At 33.1% G+C, this 25,798-nt stretch overlaps 1 protein-coding gene and 1 non-coding gene across 5 annotated transcripts in view; one reads left to right on the top strand and one right to left on the bottom strand.

The window, feature by feature from the left end:
• Positions 1 to 25,798, bottom strand: part of Mrpl1 (mitochondrial ribosomal protein L1) — an 84,574-nt gene that overhangs the window by 41,993 nt on the left and 16,783 nt on the right. For all 4 annotated transcript variants that reach the window (XM_046459160.2, XM_046459182.2, XM_046459168.2 and 1 more), the window contains exons 3-7: positions 23,493 to 23,751; positions 20,217 to 20,300; positions 18,959 to 19,030; positions 15,432 to 15,543; positions 1,724 to 1,830 (exon numbers count right to left, since the gene is read on the bottom strand). In XM_046459160.2, the coding sequence (XP_046315116.1) occupies positions 1,724 to 1,830; positions 15,432 to 15,543; positions 18,959 to 19,030; positions 20,217 to 20,300; positions 23,493 to 23,751 (634 nt within the window). The remainder of the gene's footprint in view (positions 1 to 1,723; positions 1,831 to 15,431; positions 15,544 to 18,958; positions 19,031 to 20,216; positions 20,301 to 23,492; positions 23,752 to 25,798) is intronic.
• Positions 4,268 to 4,373, top strand: LOC124102917 (U6 spliceosomal RNA). Its single transcript, XR_006855032.1, has one exon. It is a non-coding gene; the product is annotated as a U6 spliceosomal RNA (small nuclear RNA).

Here is a 25,798-nt window from a genome sequence, read left to right as displayed (position 1 = left end):
GATGAGAAAATTTGAAAAGCAACATTAAGAAACTTGCTTAATATTCCTTAAATAGCATGGCAGATATTCAAACTCAGGTATCTACAGCTCAAAAAAGGCTCCTTAAATATCGTGTGTGTTTGTTTGTCAGATTCCAATATTTTCAACTCTAAGAAAAAAAAGAGGCACTGCCAAGGGCCTTTGGAAACAAAGAAATTTCAACATCAGATTCCAGCAGAGCTCAGGCCAAGTAAATTGGATCTGAGCTTTGATGATAATGTGGCAAGTAGACACTTCTCAACCTTTGACTGCAGTAAGCCTACTTTATTTCCTTTCTAAGGGAAGTTTTCCTACCATGAAACTAGCTGAGTGCTTTTTCTTTATTTCTGAATATCTTCAGGTGGACACAGCTCAATTCACTTGGATCACTAGCTATTGTGTATGATGCAGAATTCCTCTTAAGAGTCAAATGGGAGGAAAAAGAGAAAGAATAGCAGCAATTCAAGTTATTCTAGTCACAAAACAAGGTAGAATAGGGAAAAAAAAAAAAAAAAAACCTGGATGCTTAAGAATATTGTCAAGGTCCAGATCCTACCTATTCTGCCTCATTTTAGCAGTGAAACCTTGGAAAAGTTTCAGACTCTATCGGCTTCTAAGTTTTGATCTATAAAATAAGGATGATAATTTTACCTCTCACATACTTAAGAATTAAAAGAGAGAATACACAAAATGTGTTTAGAATAGCACCTGACACTTGATAAGCACTTTTTAAAATTATGCTATCAGTATTATATTATTCCTATAATTATGGACAGAAAAAAATTACATGTTATTTAGAGATTATTTGTATTTGCAAATAACTTGTTTCTAATGTCTGTATATTGAAAACATCATTCTATAATTCTGACAGGTCAATATTAGTGTCCTAAAAATGACGTTGGAAATTGATTTCTAGTATCTTCTATAAGTAGGCAAACAACTTTGAAAACAAACAGAAATAACCAGAAGAGCTGGGCGCACTGGCACATGCCTGTAATCCCAACAGCTTGAGAGGCTAAAGCAGGAGGATTCAAAGCCAGCCTCAGCAACAGCAAGGAGCTAAGCCAACTCAGTGAGACCCTGTCTCTAAATAAACTACAAAATATGACTGGGGATGTGGCTCAGTGGTTGAGTATATCTGAGTTCAATCACTGGTACAAAAGAAAAGAAAAGAAATAACTACACATAAATTATTAAGATAAGCAAATTATTCAATTCCATTATGTAGAATTAAATACCCACTATGTTCTCAGCATTATATAATGTTCTATAGAATACACACAAGATCTAAACCCAACTCTCAATATGCTTAAATTATTAGGGAACAAAAATACATACTTAGAATAGATAGATAAGGCAAAATATAAGCAAATTCTAGTGAATACCCAGTAACTCTGGGTGGAAGAAGCCCTCAAATAAAGAATATGAATTCAATCTACTAAATTAAAAAAAAATTCCATGTGTATATTTAATGCCATTCTTTTTTAAATTTTTTATTCTAATTTGTTATATATGACAGCAGAATGCATTACAATTCATATTACACATATAGAGCACAATTTTTCATATCTCTGGTTGTATACAACATATATGCTTAATATTAGTTTCAAAAGCAAGTGCAAATGACTGGTATATTACAATATGAATAAATTATTAATAAATTAAACAAAAAAGGATTATTTAATGAATTTCCACCATAACTTACTGTGGCTATTTTGGTACTGAGAAAGTTCTCCCTTTCTTCATCTACGTGAATTTCATGTCCAGTTTTAAATAATTCAAGCATTTTAGGGATGTCACGGCCAATGGAATCTGGTTAAAAAAATAAAAAAACCCAAATTATCACTACATCTAAAACCATAGCAAAAATTACTGAATGTGATAACCATATATTCCATGTGAAGATACAGTAAATAAATTGTGGCAGACAGACTTTAGAGTGGCCCTTGTGGTCACAATTTCCTGTGCTCATGCTCTTGAGTGATTTCCTCCCACTGTGTGTGGATGAAGCCTGCAACTTCCTTCTCAGGTTATAATGTCACTTACTAAAGAAAAGAACAAAATCAAGGTAAAAACTGAGAATGTTCATATTATACAGAAGATTTAAAAAATAAACTATATAACCACTATGATTTAGTCATTATCATTTTAACTCAGAGTTAACACACAAAATGCATTTATATTTCAGTATACTGAAATACTAATATATGCATAAAAGTGTTTCTTTTTCTCTATCCAGCCTTTATTATTATTTGTGTTCTTGATGACTGCTATTTTGACGGTTGTGAAATGAAATCTCAGTGTAGTTTTGATTTGCAGTTCCCTAATTGCTAATGTTGTTGAACATTTTTTCATGTATTTATTGGCCATTTATATTTTTTTCTTGAGAAGGATCTGCTTAATTCATTTACCCATTATGAATTGGGTTATTTGACTTCTTGGTTTAAAGCTTTTTGAGCTCTTTATACATTCTAGATATTAATCTTTTGTCACAAAAGTGCTAGCAAAGATTTTCTCCTGAAGCAGGAAATTTTATGGTAAGTTTGTAAACTAAGAGGGATTATCCAGGAAAGCAGGGAAAATGAACAGTGTAGAAAGAGAAACAGTGTCTTCTTATAGGTGAGTGAAAGTGGAATTCGTTGCACAAATGACGAGAGGTGGCAGTTAGTAGAAGCATAGAGAATTCATTTGAAGTGACAGGAAGGAAGGCAGTGTTGTGGGTATATTTAAGTATCACTGAATGATTCTTGAGTTCTTGTACTAAGTACAAGCCTGGTTCCTATGAAAACATAACTTTAAAAGCATAGGTGTATGTTAAATATGAAGAAGTTTAAATAGACATAGTTTAACGAGGTGTTTCTTTTTTGTATACCACTATTAACATCTTACTGTTTATTGTTAAACTATGTCGTACTGTTTAGTACTCAGTTACATCAGAATGTAATGAATATCTTTTCAGTATTTGTTCCATCTCTGTGTCCCTTATCTCTCAATTAGATTGTAAACTCCTTGTGGGTAGTTGCTTTTCTTCATGCTAAAGTGCTCTTGAACCATACTGAACAACTTCTCAGATAATACTTGGGAGTAATGTATGGTGAAGGTATGTTTGCTCTTCATGTAATCAGATTCTCACATTGGCTCATGAAGGGAACATTTGGCTTGAGGCACCATGGAAGTTTTGTCCCTCTCCTTCTCTCTTTTTAAAATTGCGGTACTGGGGATTGAACCCAGCGGCACTCTACCACTGAGCTACATCCCTACCCCTTTTCAAATTTTATTTTAAGACAGTGTATTACCTAGTTGCTAGGGTTGGCCTTGAACTTGCTGTCCTCTTGCCTCAGCCTCCCAAGTTACCATGTCCAGCATTAGGAAGTAGTGTGTCATTAGTGGCACATTGCTCACTATATTTCTTACCCTTCAAATATTTCACATTTTCTACACGTTTTAAATTATATTATATTGTGTACACATACAAATATTTAACAACAAATCCCATCAATCTATATAACTATAAAGCACCAATTAAAAATGTGAAAAAAAAAAGAAAATTTCCCATTTCCATACAAAATAAACTAGCCTCCTATGACTTTATATTGCTTTCCAGTTACTATCTAATACTCTTCTTAAGTGCATTAAGGTCTCATAAAAGTTGTTCATGACTTTTCCTCCATTTCCTTTTATGCGTATTCTATCAGGTTATCCTTCCCAGCATTCCACCAAGAATAATATTGTGAAAGTCACCAATGACTTTCACCTGGGCAAATCCATTAGCCATTTCTCAGTGTTCATATGACTTGACCTATCAACAGCAGGTCACAGAATATCTTTCCTCTTTCTATAACACCTTGATTTCTCCTCAAACACACATAGCTGGCCCATTGCTTTTTATCAACTTAGCCACCTTCATTTAGCTGACTTCTTCCAACATTACTATCTCTGGGCTCAGTAACCTGACCTATTATTTTATCCTTGCACACCTATCTACGTGATCTCATCCAGACATCTGGCTTTAAATACCAGTTAGTCATTCCTAATTGCAAATTTACATCTCCAGCTACAACATCACTCATGATTTCCAACCACCTATTTGATATCCCCATGTAGATGCAGAGAGTTAATTAGTGAGGTATAAATGTGACAAACATTTGCCAGAGAAATGAATAAATGACTTCATAATTTTGAGTTTAATATTATAGTGATAATGTATGGTAATTAAGTAGGAAAGAACAGAGTTTAAAAAATAAAGAATGTTTACTTTCATGGCACATATATTAAAACTGAAACGATACAGAAAAAGATTAGCATGGCCCTTGATCAAGGATAACAGGCAAATTTGTGAAGCATTTTGTATTCTGTATTCTGTGTTCTGTATTCTCCTAGAAAATGTTCTAGAATTTCTTGAACCTGGTTCAAAGTGAGTGCAACATCAACCCAAAGACAACCTTAAACTAGGCTTTAAGCCTTCAGTCTTTCTTCTAGTTAAGATCGTTGATAAACAAGACATGTCCAAAGTGAATAAGTCTGACAAATCAAAACTGAATAAAACTAATACTGAAGGGAAAAAAATATATATGCTTCTCTCAAAGAAAACTATCCAGCAGGAGAAAGAATGTTCCCAAACATTGGGATTTCTTCCCAAGAGTAAATTTCAACACTGCCTGAGAGCCTTGGCTTATTTTTATAAACCTGTGTGTTTGTATAAATTTTAGGTACCTATGGCTTCTCATCTGTACTCCCTGGCTAAGAGGTCAAGAGTAGTCAATGTTCACTTAAATCTATATTTTAAACTTCCTATTTGTACATAAATTCCAGATGGTAGATGCTGTCATATAATCTCACCACTGATGTATGTGTGGTCCTTGCGCCCCCTACAGGGCAAGCCAATTTTAACTTAGAAGAGGTGTTTTCCACTGCTTCTTCACCTTCCTGAAGGTGCATACCTTTACAGCTTCTCACAGTGTACCTTCATTTCTAATGTATCAATAAAATAATATTTTAAAAAGACAATGTTCTAGAATTTCTTGGCTTTTCCCTTAAATTTGGTTTATTTTCCATTTTAGATTATTTTTTGTGAGGAAAGGGACATCTGGCATTTAAGCACCATTCCTTGAAAATTTTATTATTTTTCCATATAATTTTCGCACCTTTGATGAAAAGAAATTGACAAATGTTTGATCCACATTCATCTATCGTTAATGCCATACAACACTGTTCTGATTACAATAGTGCTACGCAATGAAGTCTTTTGTTAAAAAATTTTTTTAATTGTCAGTTGGCTTTCTGGCTGAGGTTACATCAAGTCTAGAAGAAGTTGGGAATAACTCCATGTTAACAATATTATGCCTTTAAATCTATAGCTATAGTGTATGTCTCATTTACTCAGGTATTCTTCAAACTTTCAACAACTTTTAGCAGTTTTCTGTGACTAGCTCTTGCACAACTTTTGCTCAACTTAGTCCTACATATTTTGTTTATCCTCATGTGAAACTGTTTTATAAATCTCATCTTGTCTGTTAGTAGTCTATAGAAATGAGGTCGATTGTTGTGCATGGATCTTGGCATAATATATCTCTAAATTTACTCATTAGAAATCACAAGAATACCTTAAGATATCATCTGGAAATACAGATTTTTTCCTTTCCCAGTATATGCCCTTTACTTCACTAACCTCCAGTACAATGCTAAATGCAGGTGGTGAGAGCACAAATCTTTGTCTTGATAGTTATTTCAGGTAGAAAGCCTTCCACCTTAAGAGTCTCACCATTAAGAATGTTGTTTTTGCATAGTTATGTTTTGTCAAGTTGAGGAAATCCATTTCTATTTCTAGTATTTTCAGCATTCTTATCATAAACAGATGTTGGAGCTGGGTATGGTGGCACACGCCTGTAATCCCAGCAACTCAGGAAGCTGAGACAGGAGGATCACAAATTCAAGTCAGCCTCAGTACCTTAGCAAGGCTCTAAGCAACTCAGCAAGACCCTGTCTCAAAAAATAAAAGGTCTGGGACATAGTTCAGTGGTAAAGTGCCCCTGGGTTCAATCCCCAGTACCAGTAAATAAATAAACGTATGTATATTGGATTTTGTCAAATGCTTTCTCTGCATCTAATCCTCTTTTATTCTATCAACACAGTATATTATACTGATGCTTGGATATAAAATCAATTTATTCCTAGAATAAATCTCCTTGGTTGAGATATATGAACCCTTATGTTTATATTGCTGTATTCAATTTGCTAATCCTTTGTTAAGGATTTTTGTTGTTGCTTCTATGCTCATGAGAAATAATGGTCAGCAGTTTTCTTATGATGTCCTTGTCTGGCTTTGATATCAGGGTAGAGCTCAGCACATAAAATAAGTTGGTAAATGGTCTTTTTTCATTATTTTCTAAAAGGGGTTGTAAGCTGGTTACATTGGCACATGCTTGTCCCACTCCCATTTCCCCCACTGCCCAGTTGGGGTCCTTCCCTGAGCTTGCTCCCTCCTTCCCTCCCTCCCTCTCTCCTCCTCCCCTCCCTTATTCCCTCCCTCTGTGCCCAATTGCTCAAAACTTTTAAAAAATAATAATAATAATAATAAAAAGAAAAATATTAAAATCTCCAACTGGACTTGATTACTATATTTCTCCTTTCAATATTGTCCAGTTGTGTTTCATATCTTCTAGGGCTCTTTTTAGATGAGTAGGTCCTATTAATAATATAGAATATCCATCTTTTTCTCCAGCTAACATTCATCATCTAAAAGGTAAACCTTGTCTGGTAGTAATATAACCAAACCAATTTCCTAATACTTATTGTTTTCATGGTATATCTTAACCCATCATTTTACTTTCCCTTATTCATGTGATTAAAAATAAAGTATATTTCCTATAAAAGCATGTAGTTGGATCGCTTTTATATCATCTTATAATCTCTGCCTTTTGAATGGAATGTACAGTCCATTTCCAAATGACCTAATTATTGTTATGACTGGATTTTTTATTTTGGTATGTATTTTCTATTTGTCTCATCCTGTTTGTTCCTCTGTTCCTTCTTTATAGCAAGCAACTTTTTGTTTTAAATGAAAAAAATTAATATATCATCTTTATTTCTCGAACGTTCAGATGTTTTTCTTTGCTCTAGTGATCACAATGTGCACATGTATTTATTATAAATTATTCTGTTAACAGACAGTAAATTTGTGCTTGCCAATTAATCCTCCCTACCCACTTCACTTTGCAATATTATTGTCATACCCAAACCTGTTATACCTCCTGTATATCTCATTTTTTATTGATTTTTTAAAAAATAAACAACAGCAGAATGCATTACAATTCTTATTACATATACACAGCACAATTCTTCATCTCTCTAGTTGTATATAAAGTATGTTGACACCAATTCGTGTCTTCATACATGTACTTTGAACAATGATGTCTATTCATTGCATCATCCTTGCTAATCCCCTGCCCCCTCCCCTTCTCTCCCACCCCTCTGCCCTATCTAGAATTCATCTATTCCTCCCATGCTCCCCCTCCCTACACCACTATGAGTCAGCCTCCTTATATCAGAGAAAACATTTGGCATTTGTTTTTTTTTTTGAAATTGACTAACTTCACTTAGCATTATCTTCTCCAGCGCCATCCATTTACCAGCAAATGCCATGATTTTATTCTCTTTTTTTGCTGAGTAAAATTCCATTGTGTATAATACATATGCCACATTTTTTTTTATCTATTCATCTATTGAAGGGTATCTAGGTTGGCTCCACAGTTTAGCTATTGTGAATTGTGCTGCTATAAACACTGATGTGGCTGTGTCCCTGTAGTATGCTGTTCTTAAGTCTTTTGGGTATAGACCGAGGAGAGGGATAGCTGGGTCAAAAGGTGGTTCCATTCCCAGATTTCGAAGGAATCTCCATACTACTTTCCATAATGACTGCACCAATTTGCAGTCCCACCAGCAATGTATGAGTGTGACTTTTCCCCCACATCCTCGCCAATGCTAATTGTTGTTTGTCTTCATAATAGCTGCCATTCTGACTGGAGTGAGATATCTTAGAGTAGTTTTGATTTGCATTTTTGATGAACATTTTTTCATATATTTGTTGACTGACTGAGGTTCTGAGAAGTGTCTGTTTAGGTCCTTGGCCCATTTGTTGATTGGGTTATCTGGTGGGTTTTTGTTTGTTTTTGTTTTTTTGTGCTTAGCTTTTTGAGTTCTTTATATACCCTAGAGATTAGTGCTCTGGTATGTAATGGGTAAAAATTTGCTCCCAGGATATAGGCTCTCTGTTCACTTCACAGATTGTTTCTTTTGCTGAGAAGAAACTTTTTAGTTTGAGTCCATCCCATTTATTGATTCTTGGTTTTAATTCTTGTGCCACAGGAGTCTTAAGGCAGTTAGGGCCTAATCCCACATGATGGAGATTAGGGCCTACTTTTTCTTCTATTAGACACAGTCTCGGGTTTAATTCCTAGGTCCTTGATCCACTTTGAGTTGAGTTTTGTGCATGGTAAGAATCAGGAGTTTAATTTCATTTTTTTGCATATGGATTTCCAGTTTTCCCAGCACCATTTGTAGAAGATGCCATCTTTTCTCCAATGCATGTTCTTGGTACCTTTGTCTAATATAAGATAACTGTAATTTTGTGGGTTAGTCTCTGTGTCCTCTATTCTGTACCATTGGTCTACCAGTCTGTTTTGGTGCCAATACCATGCTGTTTTTATTACATTGATCTGTAGTATAGTTTAAGGTCTGGTATAGTGATGCCACCTGGTTCACTCTTCCTGCTAAGAATTGCTTTAGCTATTCTAGGTCTTTCATTTTTCCAGATGAATTTCATGATTGCTTTTTCTATTTCTATGAGGAATGCCATTGGGATTTTGATCGGAATTGCATTAAAATATATATAGTGCTTTTGGTAGTACGATCATTTTGATAATATTAATTCTCCCTATCCAAGAACAAGGTAGATCTTTCCATCTTGTAAGGTCTTCTTTGATTTCTTTCTTTAGGGTTCTGTAATTTTCATTGTATAGATCTTTCACCTCTTTCATTGATTCCCAAGTATCTTTTTTTTTTTTTTGAGGTTATTGTAAATGGGGTAGTTTTCCTTATTTCCTTCTTAGAGGACTTGTCATTGATATACAGAAATGGCTTTGATTTATGGGTGTTGATTTTATATCCTGCTACTTTGCTGAATGCATTTACTAGTTCTAAAAGTTTTCTGGTGGAGCTTTTTGGGTACAGAATCTATAGGTACAGTCTTCTAGGTATATAATCATATCATCAGCAAATAGTGCTAATTTAAGTTCTTCTTTTCCCTGTATATCTCTTTAAGATAATATTCACTGGGCTACTCAAGACCAAAATTAGTAAATCATACTAGATTTCTTGCACTCCCTTATACCTTATATCTTTACTCCTATTAAGTCTAGCTCCTCAATAAGCCACAAAAGCCTTTGTTTTCCATCTTCATTGCCACTTCCAGATTCTTTTCTTTATCATCTTGTATCTAGGCTACTGTAATAGTCTCTTCACTGGTCTCTGTTCAAGTCTCATCATTCTCATTCAGCCACTTACACATTCCCTGAAATACTCATTCTAGTAAGAAAATTTTATCCTATTCTTTTGAGCAATGGTTTTCAATGGCTCCTACCTATACAGAAGATGAAATCTAATCTCCATGGAATGGCACACACAGCCCTCCATGACCTGGCTCGCTGCCTATCACTGTCTAACCCCATTAAACACCACTATCTGATAACATTTTATGTACTAAATGATAGAAAGCTACTTATAATTTCCTGAACACAACTGGCTCTCTCATAATTTTGTGCATTAATAAAAGCCATTTCTTCTGCCTGGAATGTATTCCCTATGCATGTTAGGAAAGCAAATAACTACTCATACTTAACTTTTCAATTAAACTGTCATCTTGTTTATATGATTTGAATCTACCAAGTAGTTCCTCAGTCCTTTAAGTACTTTGTACATTTCTACTAATACATTTACTACCCTTTAGTGTGGTGGTTTGTTCTCATCTCTCCTCTTTCTCAATGTTTATGTTCTTAAAAATAGGAAAGGTCTTTTTATTTTTCAATTCTCCATACTAAGTATAGTGGCTGGCACATAATAGGCACTCTATAATTATTCTTATTCAACAAATGAGTTGTGAAGGCAGAACTGTTATATGAAGACATGAGAAAGATTAAATTTTCCTGAAGTAATTGTGGAGAATGAATAGCAACTTTAGAAATAGCAGGGAGTTAATAATAACAGTGGCTCATATATAGTATGTACTTTTTATATACCTAATTTGTGCTAAACTCTGCATACATTATCATAAAAATACTATGGAATAGATGTTATCATGAAACCCATTTTGTAGATGATTGACTGGAGGCACAAAAATATTTTAAATCTGATCAAGATCACAATAAGTGATACAGCCAAGACTAAGGGTGGTCTGTTAGCAATTATTTATTCTGTTTTTCAATACAACCAAATGTCAAACTGTCACTGCTCTAGGGCTTTGTTTTCCCTTGTTGCTATGTAATTGCTCTCCTCCTTTTCCACTTTCTTTTTATTTTTTTAATATTTTTTTCAGTTGCAGATGGAGACAAAATCTTTATTTTATTTGTTTATTTTTATGTGATGACAGGGATCGAACCCAGTGCCTCACACATGATAGAGAAGCCCTCTACCACTCAGCCACAATCGCAGCTCTCCTTCTCCACTTTATCTTGTATGTGCTTTTATGTTCTGTTTTTCTTCTTTTTCTTTCCTTTTCTTTTCCTCTAACTTTCTCTATTCAATTTTCACAATGAACATAATCTAAACTAGATCATCTGGTATTTTACTAGGGAAGACAAAGAAGGAATAGTTAGAAAGAAGATGAGTTAGGATTGTACATACAAAAGAGTTCCAAGAAACAAGAGAAAACAAAGGACTGACCTTTGAATCTAGAAGAAAAAAAAAGATGTGTGATTATAATTGAGAGAAATATTTTTTTTTTTTAATTTTTTATTGTGGGTTGTTCAAAACATTACAAATTGAGAAATATTTTAAATAAACTGTTGAAGAGAAGGTTGTGAGATAGAACAACATTTGTTAAGGAAATGAAGACAAGCAATCACTGTAGACTACTTATTTTAAAAACTAGCATTAAACAACAAAAAGAACTAAGATCACAGCTAAAAAGGACAGCTAGATCAAATAAAGGTTGGAAGGGCAGTTATATTTTGGTTTTTGTTTGTTTAACTAGACAAATCTGGGCATGATTAAATACTAAAGTAAAACCAGTTGTCTACTGTCAAAAGTCAAATTGTTCTATGACATTAAGAACTTCATGTGTCATGTTTATAGATATCATGTCCAAGGTTTGGCACATAGTAGATGATTATTATAAATACACTTATTCAAAAAAAATTACAAATTTTTTTTATAATAAACCCAGGTTTTGGTTGCAGTATTTAATCCTATATCTTCTACCAACTGAATGCTGCACTAAAACGTTCATTCATTATACAAATATTGGTATACTATCTCTGTGTGCCAGGTACTATTCTAGGCTATGTGAACATAGCAACAAACAAACTTAAAATACCCTTCCTCTAATGGGAAGAACTGAACACATACTATAAACTTAAAAGTAGGAGATGCAAAGAGTAATAGGCCCTATAAGGAATAGAAAAGCATAATATTTACTATTAATAGGAAGGAGCGAATAATGTTGCATATAGAATGGTCATGGAAGACCTCTCTGTTTAGATGTTATCTGTATAAGAAAATAAGTCAGGCAAATAATCAAAGAACACTGTGGACAGATAAGATAATAAACCCAAAGATCTGAGAAAAAAAAGCACTTAGAGGATAGTGAGGAAGAAGAAGGTAAACCTTCAGATTGAAGTAAAAGGAAAGAGTAACAGAACCAAATGCAAGATATCCATAGTTCACCTATAATTTTAACAGCACTTAATCATTTATGAATTCTTTCACACATAAATAATTTTTAAATTAATGCAAGGGGGAAAATTAGAAAAATTTCAAATTTATTACCCTGCAAAATTTGTTTTGTATTTTTCCTTATATAAGCAATAAATTCTACTTATTTCAATACTGTAAGCAATAATCTGAAATACAACATGTTATTCAAAAAGTTAAAAGTACTTTGAATTTTTGATATTATTAACATTCATGAATCTCAATTATGATACAACTTCCTTATAGAAAGCAGTGTTCTACTCAATAGATGTAAATATTCTCTCTGAACAATTCTACTGGAATAGCCAGTGGACAAGACTCCAAGCAGGCACAGGTGACTAATTCTAAGAGCTGCATGTTAAGAAAAATACACATTAGTGTAATTCTAGTTTTCTAATTGTATCCCTTTCTTTCTTATCTGTCAATAACTTAGTATGGTTTAAAATAATTCACCTAAGCGGGATATGTAACTCATTGACAGAGCACATGTTTAGCATGAGCAATGTCTTGGGTTCAATCCCAAGAACCAGATAAATTAATTTCATTAAATAATTCAGCTGTTTCCATATATGTCATAGTACCTACCACAGGTTAGTATACATAATGGACAACAGATTCCATTAAGTCAAGATATTTTTCATACTACTATTTTTTGTTTAGTAATGCTAAGTAAAAACAATAATAGAAATAAAATATTTTAGTATCAAAACATCTCTATACTACAGATAAAAGATTTTCAGAGGACATGGTTTGGGGAAAGCAAGGTAATTAGCAAAAGAAGCCAAATTTCTTCCAAGAAATTTTAAAAAACAAGTTTTAAATTTCTCTTTATGAAATAGAAATATTAAGAAAACATGGAAAATGTACATTTGAAAAACAGAGAATGTGCCTACAGTTATAAAAGCAATTAAAATAAAATGAATAAAATCTCAGCGTTAAACATGCTGTAAAATGTGCACTTTCAATGCAGACAAGATGGTTACACCCACTCCTATTAGAAAACTGAGACAAAATGGGAAACTAATGAGCTCAGCTGCAAGGGATTTATTTGTTTGTTTTTTAATTTCATTTACTTGCTCAAAACATAATTTCTATTTTACCCTAATGTCTTTTGTAGGATATAAGGGGAATCAAATGTTCCCAAATAAGAATCTGAATAAACTGTGAAAATGCATAATACAAGCTTCATAGTTCTAATGCACATCTACTATATTCTGTCTTAATATTTTTGACAGGTTAATCATTTGTCTTCACGTTTAAAGAACACAAGTGTTTTGCTAGGCTGATAAATAGATCATGGGGGTAAAAAGAAGTGCTGGGGTAGAAGAAGATCTGTTTTTTGAAGATGCATTCTTAAGCAAATGTGGGGACATATACTTATGTACTGACCATGGTATGCGGAAGATGTGGTTCATTATGAAAGGAGAAATAAGTAAAGCCCACTGATCAAAAATAAACATTTTAACAGGAAATTTGCTATTTGGAATAAGGAAATAAGTTATCCTGGAAACCTTTCAGACAAAAAAAAAATTAAAAAACAGCACTAAACATTGTGCTAACATCAGCAACTTTTAAAAATCTCAAAGCTAAATAGAATCCAAACAGGTTACAAAAGAATGGATAAAGTAGCAAAGGTGACAAAATTAATGTCTGTTTGAAAAACCAGTTCACCGAGCAAAGCAAGGAGCTAGATGAATAAAGATATATTCGGTATTCATTTTCAGTTTTAACTGGCTATATTTAGTACTGTTTGTTTTGCTCTGACTGGAGCTTGAATTTAATTAGAAACAAAAATATGAGTAAAATTTTCATCAAATTCAACTGCAGTTCTGTTTTAATTTTTAAATAATGTTCAATTTCAGGTCTTACTTAGGAAAAAATGTAAGTCTGATTCCATGACAACAAATAGTACTGTGATGAACATCAGTAATGAAAATGCCAAGCCCCAGTCCAATATCTAATATGGAAATGTGATTTAATGTAAGTTATGAAACATAAACACAACGACAGTACAACAAAAGAACTGGAGAGTCCACTGGAATTTGCTTAAGTTACAGATCATGATTAGTGACTAACATGTGTTAATGACTAACATGTATAAACAATTCTAGCTGGATTTTTTTTTTAGCTTAACTAGAATTGAAATTTGAAGAGAAATTTATGAAAGCAATTTTAAAGCACTTCTATTTACACTATAAAATTTTATTAAAAATAATTCCGATCTATACAGATACCCAACACCACCTAAAACAAGTGAACTTGTTTTTTCTCTCTCTCCGTTTCAATTAATGATACCACTTATTAGAAGTTCCTAGACTTAAAATTTCAGCATCTTTTCCCCCAGCAATCTATTCATTGTTACCTATTCACAAAGTCCTAATACTTCTGAGGTTTGTCCTCTTAGCTCCAGTCTCACTATGAAGACATTAGTTTAAATACCGCCTTTATTAGTCTCCTACAATCAGACCCAAACTGGTCTCCCTGTCTCTAGCTTTAATTCATCTTACCATCTTACCAATACATTTTACCAACTCTTGCCAGATTAAAGCTCTAAAGGACAGATCATGTCATTCTACACCTCAAAACTTCTAAGAGGTTCCTGCTTTAATAAAGAATAAAAGACCAGGCTCATTAGTTCATCAATCAAAGTCCTGCTCAATATAGCATCAATCTACCTTTCCAACATCACTCCCCATTATGCTCTTCTATTTTAATGTAGAGGTACTCTTCCCTATGGACAAAGAAAATTAATTGTTATTTCTTGGACCTGGCCTATAATTTCTACTTCCCTGATTAATGTACTCCTTCTGCTTAAAGTAATAATCCCAAACTTATCCAATTATTTAGGATACAGGGTACAGTTTAAATGTTACCTCCTTCATGATGCCTTCCCCATTCCCCACCTATATGTAAACTCCTTCAATGAACACCTACAGAACCTTGTAAATTCATCAAGTAATACCACTTTATAACATGGCTCTTTACAAAAAGAAACCTCTCTTACTAGATTTCTTACGGGAGAGAAAAACCATGAGGGGAAAATTCCTTAAGGTAAAATACCTGTAAAGTCATGCAGTCATATATACACACACATATATAAGCTAAATGCATAAATTAATGAGCATACATATTATATTAATAAAGAGGTATAAAAGTCAATAAAATAATATGATGACAACATACCTAGTGTAATATATTCCACTAACTTGGAGCTAAACTCTGATCTAAATTTTAAGAACCAGTACTGCAAAGTAACTACGTTCTCCTATTAGATTATCAATATTAATGTCGGGGGGGGGATCAAATCTACAATTCTTATAACACAAAACTCAAACATCAGGACATGCTATTTGCTCTACATATATTATTAGCAACTTTGTTTTCTGACTGAACTAAATTGAGAAGAAACTTTTGACAGCATTGCGAAATAACAGAAAATTCTTCCTTACTTCTAGTAAGCTTAGGAAACTTTTTTTTCAGTTTCTTCCTTAATGGATTAAGCTCAGGCATTATTTCTGGAACAGCTACATAAAAGTCTACTTGAACTTCATCATCCAAAATCTGAAAATCAGGGGAAAAAAATAATCTTAGATTATCTTTTGAAAAACAAGTAATTTTCATTTTGATACAGAAGAGACATTAAGCACAATTTTTTTCTTCAAATTCAAGGACCTTATGAATGCACTTACCAATTAAGAAAACAATCAGAAGCAAAACATTTTCTTTTAAATACAGACACATTCATTTTTAACAAAATATTTAAAGGTTTTAATTTTTCCATGAAGTTGTGTTAGGTAAAAAGGCATTATAAGCTAGAATATAGCACTAAAATGTATACAACTCATATAACTTCACAAAGTAGAATTCATGTCTGTTAGAATTGAAGAAATAAGCTTATATTTTTGCAATAGATCACATGTAAAATTAATAATCACTAGGTGCCAAACTAACTAGCAACCAGTAGCTTTATAAATTTAGAGCATGGAGAGAGCTGAATCTATAATTATTTTCGCAAAGAACTGAACTAAAATTCTCCTTGTCACCAATACCTAAAAATAAAAGATGTGGGGGGCAGTCAAAGACAAGTTCATGCACAGTTTATTATCCATATTCTATTTCCATTTTCAGAGCAGGGGATTAATATTCAGTTTTTAAAAGATTTTTTTCATTGATTCAGGCAAGCACCTAAAGTAACTATTATACTACTATACTACTTAAAAATTTAATTGATTATAAAATGAAACAACTGTTTAGAACAATATTGCCTGGGCAACAAGTATTTCAGCAATTTTTGTTTGTTTTCTGTTTTTGCGTAAAATCCTACCAAAATATGCTACTCAAAGCCTTGGTTTAGGGTTACATGGAATCCAAAAAATTTGAACTTTATAATAAAAAAAAGCACTGATTCTTGAATTTTATCTTTCTGTTACCAATATTTCATTTTACAAATTCTTTACTCCTTAAATAAAATAACATGTTCTCCTTTACAATAATAAATGAGTACTTCTCAAGTGCCATGAATTCTGCTAAATATATTACATGATTTAGTTCATCCAATCTTTACAACGACTCTACTAGGCAGGTACTACTATTGACCACGCATTCCAGATAAAGAAACTGAGGGCTTAGGGAGGACAAGTTAGTCTCTGCACTCCTCAGAGTGAGAGCCAGAATTCAAACACAGATAATGTGATTTTAGAATCAGGACTCTCAGCCTTGGAAATAGGAAAGCAGAGGCAATTTTGAAAATGTCAAAAGAATTGTATGTAAATTTTCTACTTAAAGACTTTCCAAAATTAATTCTGTGTCATGTTCCTTTAAATTAAATTAAAGTTATGTTTGAAAGTTATGCTATAATTAACCTTAACCTTGAAATAATACAAATCTGTGGATGGAAATCATGCTCTTAGAGATAAGTAAAAACATGAAATTACTTTCAAAGTTCTCAGAACCAAGCATATTTGTGATATTACAAAATAAAATTTAATAAAGTTCTTATCTAAGAAACAACTGAAAAATTAGTAATTTTATCATAGTTTACATTTTATAAGAGCTAAGTAATTACAGTACACTAATTCAGAAATATAGGAATGGGATTGGGAATGTAGCTCAATGGAAGAACACTTGCCTAGCATGCACAAGGCCCTAAATTCAATCCTTAGAACCACAAAAAATAAATTAGTTAATTAAAATAAAAATACAGGAATGCATTTTTAAAATTGCAGCCATGATACTATTTACACAACTATGTAGAATTTACTTCATAATCTGAATACCTTCTAAAAATAACATGGACACTCTTTTTAAAAGAGACTATGGGGTAACTTGCAAGAATACAGTGATTAAGATCACTTAAACAAATGGCACAGTCCCTTTCATAACAGATCCACCACCGAGGTCCCTAAAGAAAAATGCTGGTACCTGTAAGTTTTATGTATCAAATAACTTCAAAGTGTATTTGGTTTCCTTATTTGGATTACTTTTTCAAATATGCTTCCTCTGCTGAATTTATAAAATACTTTCTGTTCCATTACCATTTCTTCTTTGATAAGTAACTTAACTTCTTAAAGTTTGAGAATTGAAAGAGTGGCTATGATAGCTCTACTAGATACCTTGTGCTTGCAGGAGAAAACAGATGAAAGGCAATATACAAATGTAATATGAATAGTCTCTGACTTAAGAAACCAAGCTCCACTCTTTTTTTTAAATAAACATACAAATTAAAATTGATAATCTAAAAAGAATTGGGTACTAACCTCCAACTTGGTCTAGAATCTTTGTTAAAGTATATTCTCTTCCTAATTTCTTTTAGTTCTTCTCCCAAAACTCATTTTTAAGACTCCATATAAAAATTTATAATCTCCCACAAATTTAGAATATTATTGGAGTGGGAAAAAAATAAATTACCAGCACTGCCATACATTCCAAAGGATGAGCCCAGATAAAAGTTCCCCAGATGAAAATCTGGATACTGAACAAAGGATACATTTTCAAATCACTTTTTCCTATTCTGCCTCTCCCCCCTAAAAAAAAATCCATAATCTAAATGATTATCTTTAGAAGAGGAGCTTTTAGGGAACATTAAAGTATCATTTGTATTTCAGAAATAGCTATGTGCCTATTTCCATCTTAAAAAAAAAAAATGCTGTTCTTTTCAAAAAAACACTCCACAGGCTCTGTTATTTTCTACAGGCAGCTACACAGTCATTTGTCAGCTACCATGCTGAGCCTCTGCCACTCAGAACTGAGTAGAGAGTAAAAGTTAAGAGGAACCAAAAGCACTATATTATAGAGGTCAGATACTATGCTTTTTGATCTATCAAGTGAATCACTCCAAGAAAGCAAAACAGATATTTGATCTTCAGAAGATGAATAGAGCCAGGCACAGTGGCATACCCATAATCCCAGCTACTGAGGAAGCTGATGCAGGAGGATCACAAATTCCAGGTCAGTCTGGTTAACTTAGCAAGACCCCGTTTTGAAATAAAAAAGTGAGCCAAGCGTGGTGGCACACTCATGTAATCCCAGCAATTCGAGAGGCTGAGGCAGGAGGAACACAACTTCCAGGCCAGCCTCAGCAACTCAGTGAAATGACGTTCTAAGCAACTTAGAGAGACCCTGTCTCAAAATAAAAAATAAAAAGGGTACTAGGGATGTAGCTCAGTGGTAAAGCACCCCTGGGTTAAATCCCTAATACCAATAAAGAAACACTGATGGACAAAAAGGAAGAGGGGTGCATCCTGGACATGACAAGAAACCACAAAATAAATCAAATATAATCAACATCATTTTGTTTTTTCTTACCTTGATTTTGAGATTGAAAAAGGAAAGTTTTTCCCTGCTCTATAAAAATCCCTACTAACAATTTATCAAAAGATATGAGCCTGGTGATTATGTTCAACATGTAATAAATCAGTGGATGGCAAAGATAACAGAACAATCTCTATAACTAATGAACATGAAAACAACACTATACCTTCTGAATCAGACTAGTTCCTCCTGCAAACGCAGCTCCATTTTCTTCTGCTATTTCAATCTCTGATGCATTCTACCAAAACACAATAATGTGAACATCAATCTTTTTAACAACTTTAATATATTTTTGAATATTCTATCAGAAATAATCAGCATTCAAAATAAAAATCATGGTTTTATTTTGACATCAATTTTCAATTAAATGTATCAGTTTACAACATTCATTACATGTTTAATTTGTAGGTATTTAAAGTGCTTCTTGACAGACATATGATGAAATACACCAAAATGGCATATTAGAAACCAACTAAATGGTAGGTATTAGTTTTATCAATATATTACCTTTCAAAAGTAAAAGGTTAAAATATATTTAGTTCTGCTAACTTAAACAGAAACATTTTATAAACCAATATTAAGAGGGTAATTTTTTTCAACTTAAGAACTAAAAAAAAAAAAAAAACTTACCAGGTGTCTGAAAATTTCAAAAGAAAAATAAATAGTATTAGTTATTTTTTTTTTATAAAAAATGGTTTTATTGTGAAAATGTTTCAATCTCTTAGGTATCAAAGTTCTGTGACATTCCAAGAACTATATTCCCCACTTTTCTGGGAAGAAGTAAAGTATCTTCCTTGAGAGTAAGGCAGAGCAAATGAAAAATGCCTCAATTTTGAACTTTGTATAGAGAAGAATCAAAACATAAAACATACATAAACACAGTAAAACAAATTAACAAATCCATTATTAACAAAGAGATGTAGATGGATTACTACATTTGTTATAAACTTTTGTTATAAACATTTGCTATAAACTTGATTTCCTAACTTTCTAGATATTTTTAGAAGATGTGGTTTCTGAGGATACCTAGCACGATTTCCTAACTTTCTAGATATTTTTAGAAGATATGGTTTCTGAGGATACCTAGCACTAAGTGGTACTCTTGCTTTAAAATAATCCTCTTGTGTAAAGGAAGAAATTTAAGTAGTAAGAAGGAGTTACGCAGATAAATTGTATGGTACTCTTCAGTTTCTTGTGAAAAATATAATGTGATGTATTAGTAATGATGAGTGAAATTTTCTATTTGGCTCTATCTCAAATTAGTACCATAAATCCAAATAAGTCATCTGCTTTGAACTCTAAATGGGGAAAACAAGATGCTGATGAATACCTAAATTTTCTCTATTTATTCAGTTATTCAAACCACTGATTAATGCGATTTCTAAAATAAACGAAATGATACAAATAGATAACAAGTTACTTACCCCAGTAAATACAGCAACTTTATTGATTTCTGATGCAAATGGGTATGGAAAACTAATAACACTGGCAAATGGCTCCACTTTTTTCTAAACATACAACAGGAAAAACAATTATAAAAAGTTCATTTTTTTTCTATTATCTCTCACTTTCTATAAAAACCAGAACTGACATGTTTTTCATTCTTTGATTCTACCATATGTCATTAATCCAGAACCATTCTTTTGATTATAAATTAAAGATCAAGAAACTATATGTCCTTTTTATGAAAATATAATAAAAATCTAAATCTCTCTTCCCAGCTCCATACTCCCTTAGCATCTGCTTCTCTCTCTTTATCACTTACCACAGTCTCTCAAATATTAAGAGGTATATCTGTATATCTATAAGCCCCCAGCACCTAGTATGATATTTACCATTTCATTGATATAAACAGATGTTTCCTAAATTGACTTAAAATTGTTAAAAAACATGTAATTTTCTGACACAGTCAAGAAAAATATGAACACAGCTATACAAAATGAACAACAGAAAATATCTAATTCATCTGTTTAGTAGGATACCCCTAATTGTCATACTTGCTCTAAACAATTAGGTAAAATAGATTATTTTTTAATATTTATTTTTTAGTTGTAGTTGGACATAATTTTTTATTTATGTTTATGTGGTGCTGAGGATTGAACCCAGGGCCTCACATGTGCTAGGCAAGCCCTCTACTGCTGAGCCACAACCCCAACCCCTAGATCCTGTTTTGAAATAACCTGGATCACTATCATTTTTTTTTTTTTTTTTTTTTTGGAAGGGAGCAGGGGGGATTAACCAGAAATCAAAAATAAACAATAGCATGCATTTGAGGCACTCTAATATGGGTAGAGATTCTACAGGGCCTCAGAATTAATCCACTCCATCATTTTGGCCAAGGGCATTTGTAGATCTAAGGCTCAGGTGTCTTAGGGAGACTACATGGAAACAAGTTCTAGGCCCTTCACAGTTTTGTTCAAGCCTTAAGGTTTGGAGGGGAAAAGGAGAGAGAAAAGACATTATTCTGCTAATAAAACTGAGTGAAAGATAACATTCTTTTGAGTAGAGACTCTTGAGGGGGAGGGGATTTCTTTTCTGACAAAAAGGATTTTTAAAATTTCCTTTTTTAAAAAATTTATTTATATGTGTGTGTGTGTGTGTGTGTATTGGGGATTAGACCCAGGGCTTACACATGCTAAGCAAGTACTCTATCACTAAGCTACATCCCCAGCCCTATTTAATTATTTAGTTTTGCAACAGAGTGTCACTAAGTTGCCCAGGCTGGTATTGAACTTGGGATCCTCCTGCTTCAACCTCCAGGATAGGTGGGATTACAGACATGTGCCACTGCACCTGGCTAAGAAGGCATAAATTCTTAAGCACATGTTATATCAGTCATTTAACTTATTATTGATTTGCATTCCTTTGCCATTAACATGTCATAACTGGTTTCAGTAGTAAAGCAATCATAACAGCATCCCCCAGGGAATACTGGCTTGTTGTGCACTCTATAAGAAAAAAAAAAAGCTTTAGGATAATGACAGTACCTTTTAATGTCATACATTTACAAATGACTTCCATATACAAAATGAAGCTTGTGTCCTACAAGACATTGTTATGAACTTCTTTAATGGTTAACTAAGAAAAGTATCATCTGTACTACAAAACTTTTAAGATAAAGAACTAAGAGTAAGGCTGGGTGTGGTGGTGCATGCTCTAATCTTAGTGGCTGGGGAGGGGAGGCCAAGGCAGAAGGATCTCAGCTCAAAGCCAACCTCAGCAAACATGAGATGCTAAGCAACTTAGTGAGACCCTGTCTCTAATAAAATATAAAATAGAGCTAGGGATGTGGCTCAGTGGTCAAGTGCCCCTGAATTCAATCCCTGGTACCCCCCTCCAAAAAAGAACTAAGAGTAACATAACATACAAAATAAAAATTGTAACATGACTGGTATAAACTGTTTCTAATGAAAACTAAGAAATGAGATAAACCTTGGTTCAAATCTTAACTCTACCCGTGCTCCATAACCTTGAACAAGATACTTCACTTTCTCTGTTTCCTCTTCTGACATCATTATAGGATTAAATGAGAAAATAAGTGCAAAACATTTAGTACTGTGACTGATACACAGAAAGTTTTCAGTAAAAGTAATTAATAAGTACTAAATCCTTTACATGTATTATCTCATTTAATCCTCAGTAGAACCAAACTAAATATTTTATCTCTCTTCATAAAGAGATGGAAAAACTGAGACTTAAAGAGGTTAAACAATAAATCCAAAGCCAAAAAGCAAAGAAGTCCAGGGTCAAAATATGGTGACGGAGGGCTGGGGCTGTAGTTCAATGACAGAGCACTTGCCTAGCATGTGTGAGGTACTGGTTTCAATCCTCAGCACCACATAAAAAAACAAATTAAATAAAGGCACGATATCCATCTACAACTATAAAAATTAAAAAAAATATATGGTGACAGCATAATATGGGTTGGTTTATACTGTAATTTGACTCCATTGCCTATACTCTTAAACATAATGCTGTGCTGCTTCCTCCTAGGTGCTTGCTTTCTTTTGCTGTGCAGGTTGTTAATTTGTATTACAAAATTTAAATCTTCTAATTTGGCCCAAAAAAGACATTTTAGAAAATAAAATAAAATATCATTTCTAAAATGTTAGATTTTTTAAAGAGACGTTTATAAAATTTAGGGCTGTAATAGACCTCAATACTAACCTCAAGGTTTTCTCTCTTTTAGAGTTTTATAAAAGTCTTCTGAAGAAATCCAGGGTATGAACATAAAAAACAGAGAGGCTCTGATTAAAGCATGAGTGAGGAGTTTGGTACCTAAGCCATGCAAACTTAGTCTCATCTAAGACTGTAAGGAATACATTTGAGCTAATCCAAAACCCTCATTTACAAAGAAGAAACATGATACCCAGATAGCTTAAATTATTTTCCAAAGTTACAATGATATCTCAATTTTAACACTACTTTTGTTGAAATGTATACTAGTCATTCTTTAGGAGAACAGGAGATATATATATTTATCAACTCTCCACAGTGTCTTTAATTTTATATTTTCAATATTTCATATTTCATCTTTCAGACCTGGAAAATTTTAAAATTAACATTTTTTATGACACACTATAGAAAGAGCATGAGATTTTCTAAAAATCATTGTGGGTACAAGAATTTTAAAAACTAAGAAATATCAATTCATATAGTCACTGTTCACAAATAAACATATTTTAATTGGGTCTACATACCTTTTTCCCCAATGCCATATCCAGTGTCAAATCAAGATAAACCCCTTGCTTTGGATGAGTAAAGTCCAAAATTTGAAATTTCTTAAGTAACTGAATAGCTTTCTCCACCTCATATATCTGCCTTGGGTATAAGCGTTTTAAATAGACATCATCTTCAGGTTCACCTTCCATGTAGGAATATGATTTTATTTTTTCTATCTCGTCTTTTTTTTCATCTGTCGCTTTTTCTTTGGTATCTTTTTTTGTTTTCTTTGCAGGCCTTAAAAAAAATTATCAAGATCAGTTATATTAATATTCTAGGAGGTTTTTTGTTTCGTTTGTATAGGGAATTGAACCCAGGGGTACTTTACCATTGAGCTATAGCCTTAGCCCTTTATATTTTTTTATTTTGTGACAGGGTCTTGCTAAGTTGCTGAGGACCTTGCTAAATTACTAAGCCTGGCCTTGAACACATGATCCTCCTTGCCTCTGCCTCCAGAACCACAAAGTTTACAGGTGAGCTTCACAATGCCTGGCCCTAGGAGATTTTTTAAAGACCAATCTACATAGGACAGAGAACACTAATAAAAGAAAGTTTATTTAATTCAAAAGCATAGATTGCTTTATAGTTTTTCAAATTGAACAAATATTAAGTGAACTTTTCTACTGTTTACAGTCAGTAAAACTTAAATAAAGCATTGATATTGTTCTCCAGAAATTTACAGAGGAATAGAGAAGACAGGCATGCAAACTGATAATTTCAATTTAATGTGAAAAGTACTACACGAAAGTGTTATCAAGGTCTTAGGAAAACAAACAACCTATTGTAGGAGAGTATAAAAGAGTGCTAGAAGAGATGACCTCAGAGTCAATTATTGAGGAATAAGGAAGTTAGCATGGATATACACCCCCCAAAAAGAAAACATGTCCACCCCAAAACTTGTACATAAATGTCCCTAGCAATGTTATTCATTAATAACCAAAAGAAATTAACAATCCAAACATCCAACAACTGATGAACAGATACATAAAATGTTGTATAACCATATAATGCAATGTTAATCAGCAACAAAAAGGAATCAAAAAAAGGAATGAAGTATTAATACCCCCTACAATGTGACTTAACCTTAAAAACATTATGCATTTATCAAAAATGGGCATATCAATAGGGACTAAAAGTAGATTTAGTGATTATCCAGGCCTGAAAGGGGTTGAGGAAATGGAGAGTAACTCTTAATGGGGATGGAGTATGTGTGAAGAATAATGAAAATGTTCCAAATAAAAGTGATCACAGCAGGGTGCATGGTGCATACTTGTAATCTCAGCAACTTGGGAGGCTGAGGCAGGAGAATTACAAATTCAAGGCCAGCCTGGGCAACTTAGCAAGATCTTATCTCAAAATATAATTTTAAAAAGGCAGGACATGTAGCTCAGAGGTCCAGTGCCACTAGATTCAACACCTAATACAGTTTAAAAAAAAAAAGTGATTAAGTGATTCTAATGATGGTTGTACACCTCCATGAATATACTAAAACTACTGACATGTACATTATATCTTAATATAACTGTTATTTTAAAAATAAGAGCCATGAAAAGAAACAACATAATAAAAATCACTGGGCCATGAAATAAAATGATATACAAGAGGAGCTATTATAAGTTCTATATGACGAGCAATGATTGTCAAACTTTTTCTATAAAGGAACAGGTAGTCAATGTTTCAGCTTTGTGAGTCATGTGGTCTTCTGTCCCAATGACTCAACTCTGCTCTTGTGCAAAAGCAGCCGTAGGCAATATACAAATGAAGAAAGCTATGGTCCAATAAAACTTTATTTATAGACAATGAATTTGAATTTCATAGTTTTCATGTATCACAAACATCATTGTTTTGTATTTTAACCACTAAAAACTTAAAAATCATTCTTAGCTTGTAAGCTGAACAAAAATAAGTGGTGGATCAGATCAGACCCACTGGTTTGCTCATGTTTGAATTAAAAGGGCAAAAGAGAAGGCAGAACACTATAAAATGACGTTAGAAAATCTACATCACAAGGGTCTCCTTTAAAGGCAAAGAGAAGCCAGTGAACAAGAGGCTGAATTTCAAGGTTGAAATAAGAGAAATGGATCCAAAAGAAGCAGAATTGGAGACAACTAGAAAGCTACTCTCTCCCTAACTTCTCAAGGAGACATGAGAGCCTGAACAAGAATGGTGATGGTAAGGAAGCTGAAAAAGAGTGCAGAACAGAAAAATATTTACAAGGTAAATATTGAAGATAGGGGGCTGAGCCTGTGGCTCATGGGTAGAGCATTTGCCAAGCATGCGTGAC

Source organism: Marmota monax, unplaced genomic scaffold (assembly GCF_021218885.2).
Source record: "Marmota monax isolate L192 unplaced genomic scaffold, Marmota_monax_Labrador192_F-V1.1 WCK01_AAM20220418_F8-fsc00112, whole genome shotgun sequence".
Classification (NCBI taxonomy): Eukaryota; Metazoa; Chordata; class Mammalia; order Rodentia; family Sciuridae; genus Marmota; species Marmota monax.
The sequence above is the reverse complement of the archived record's forward strand: the minus strand, read 5'-3'. Positions and strand labels throughout refer to the sequence as shown.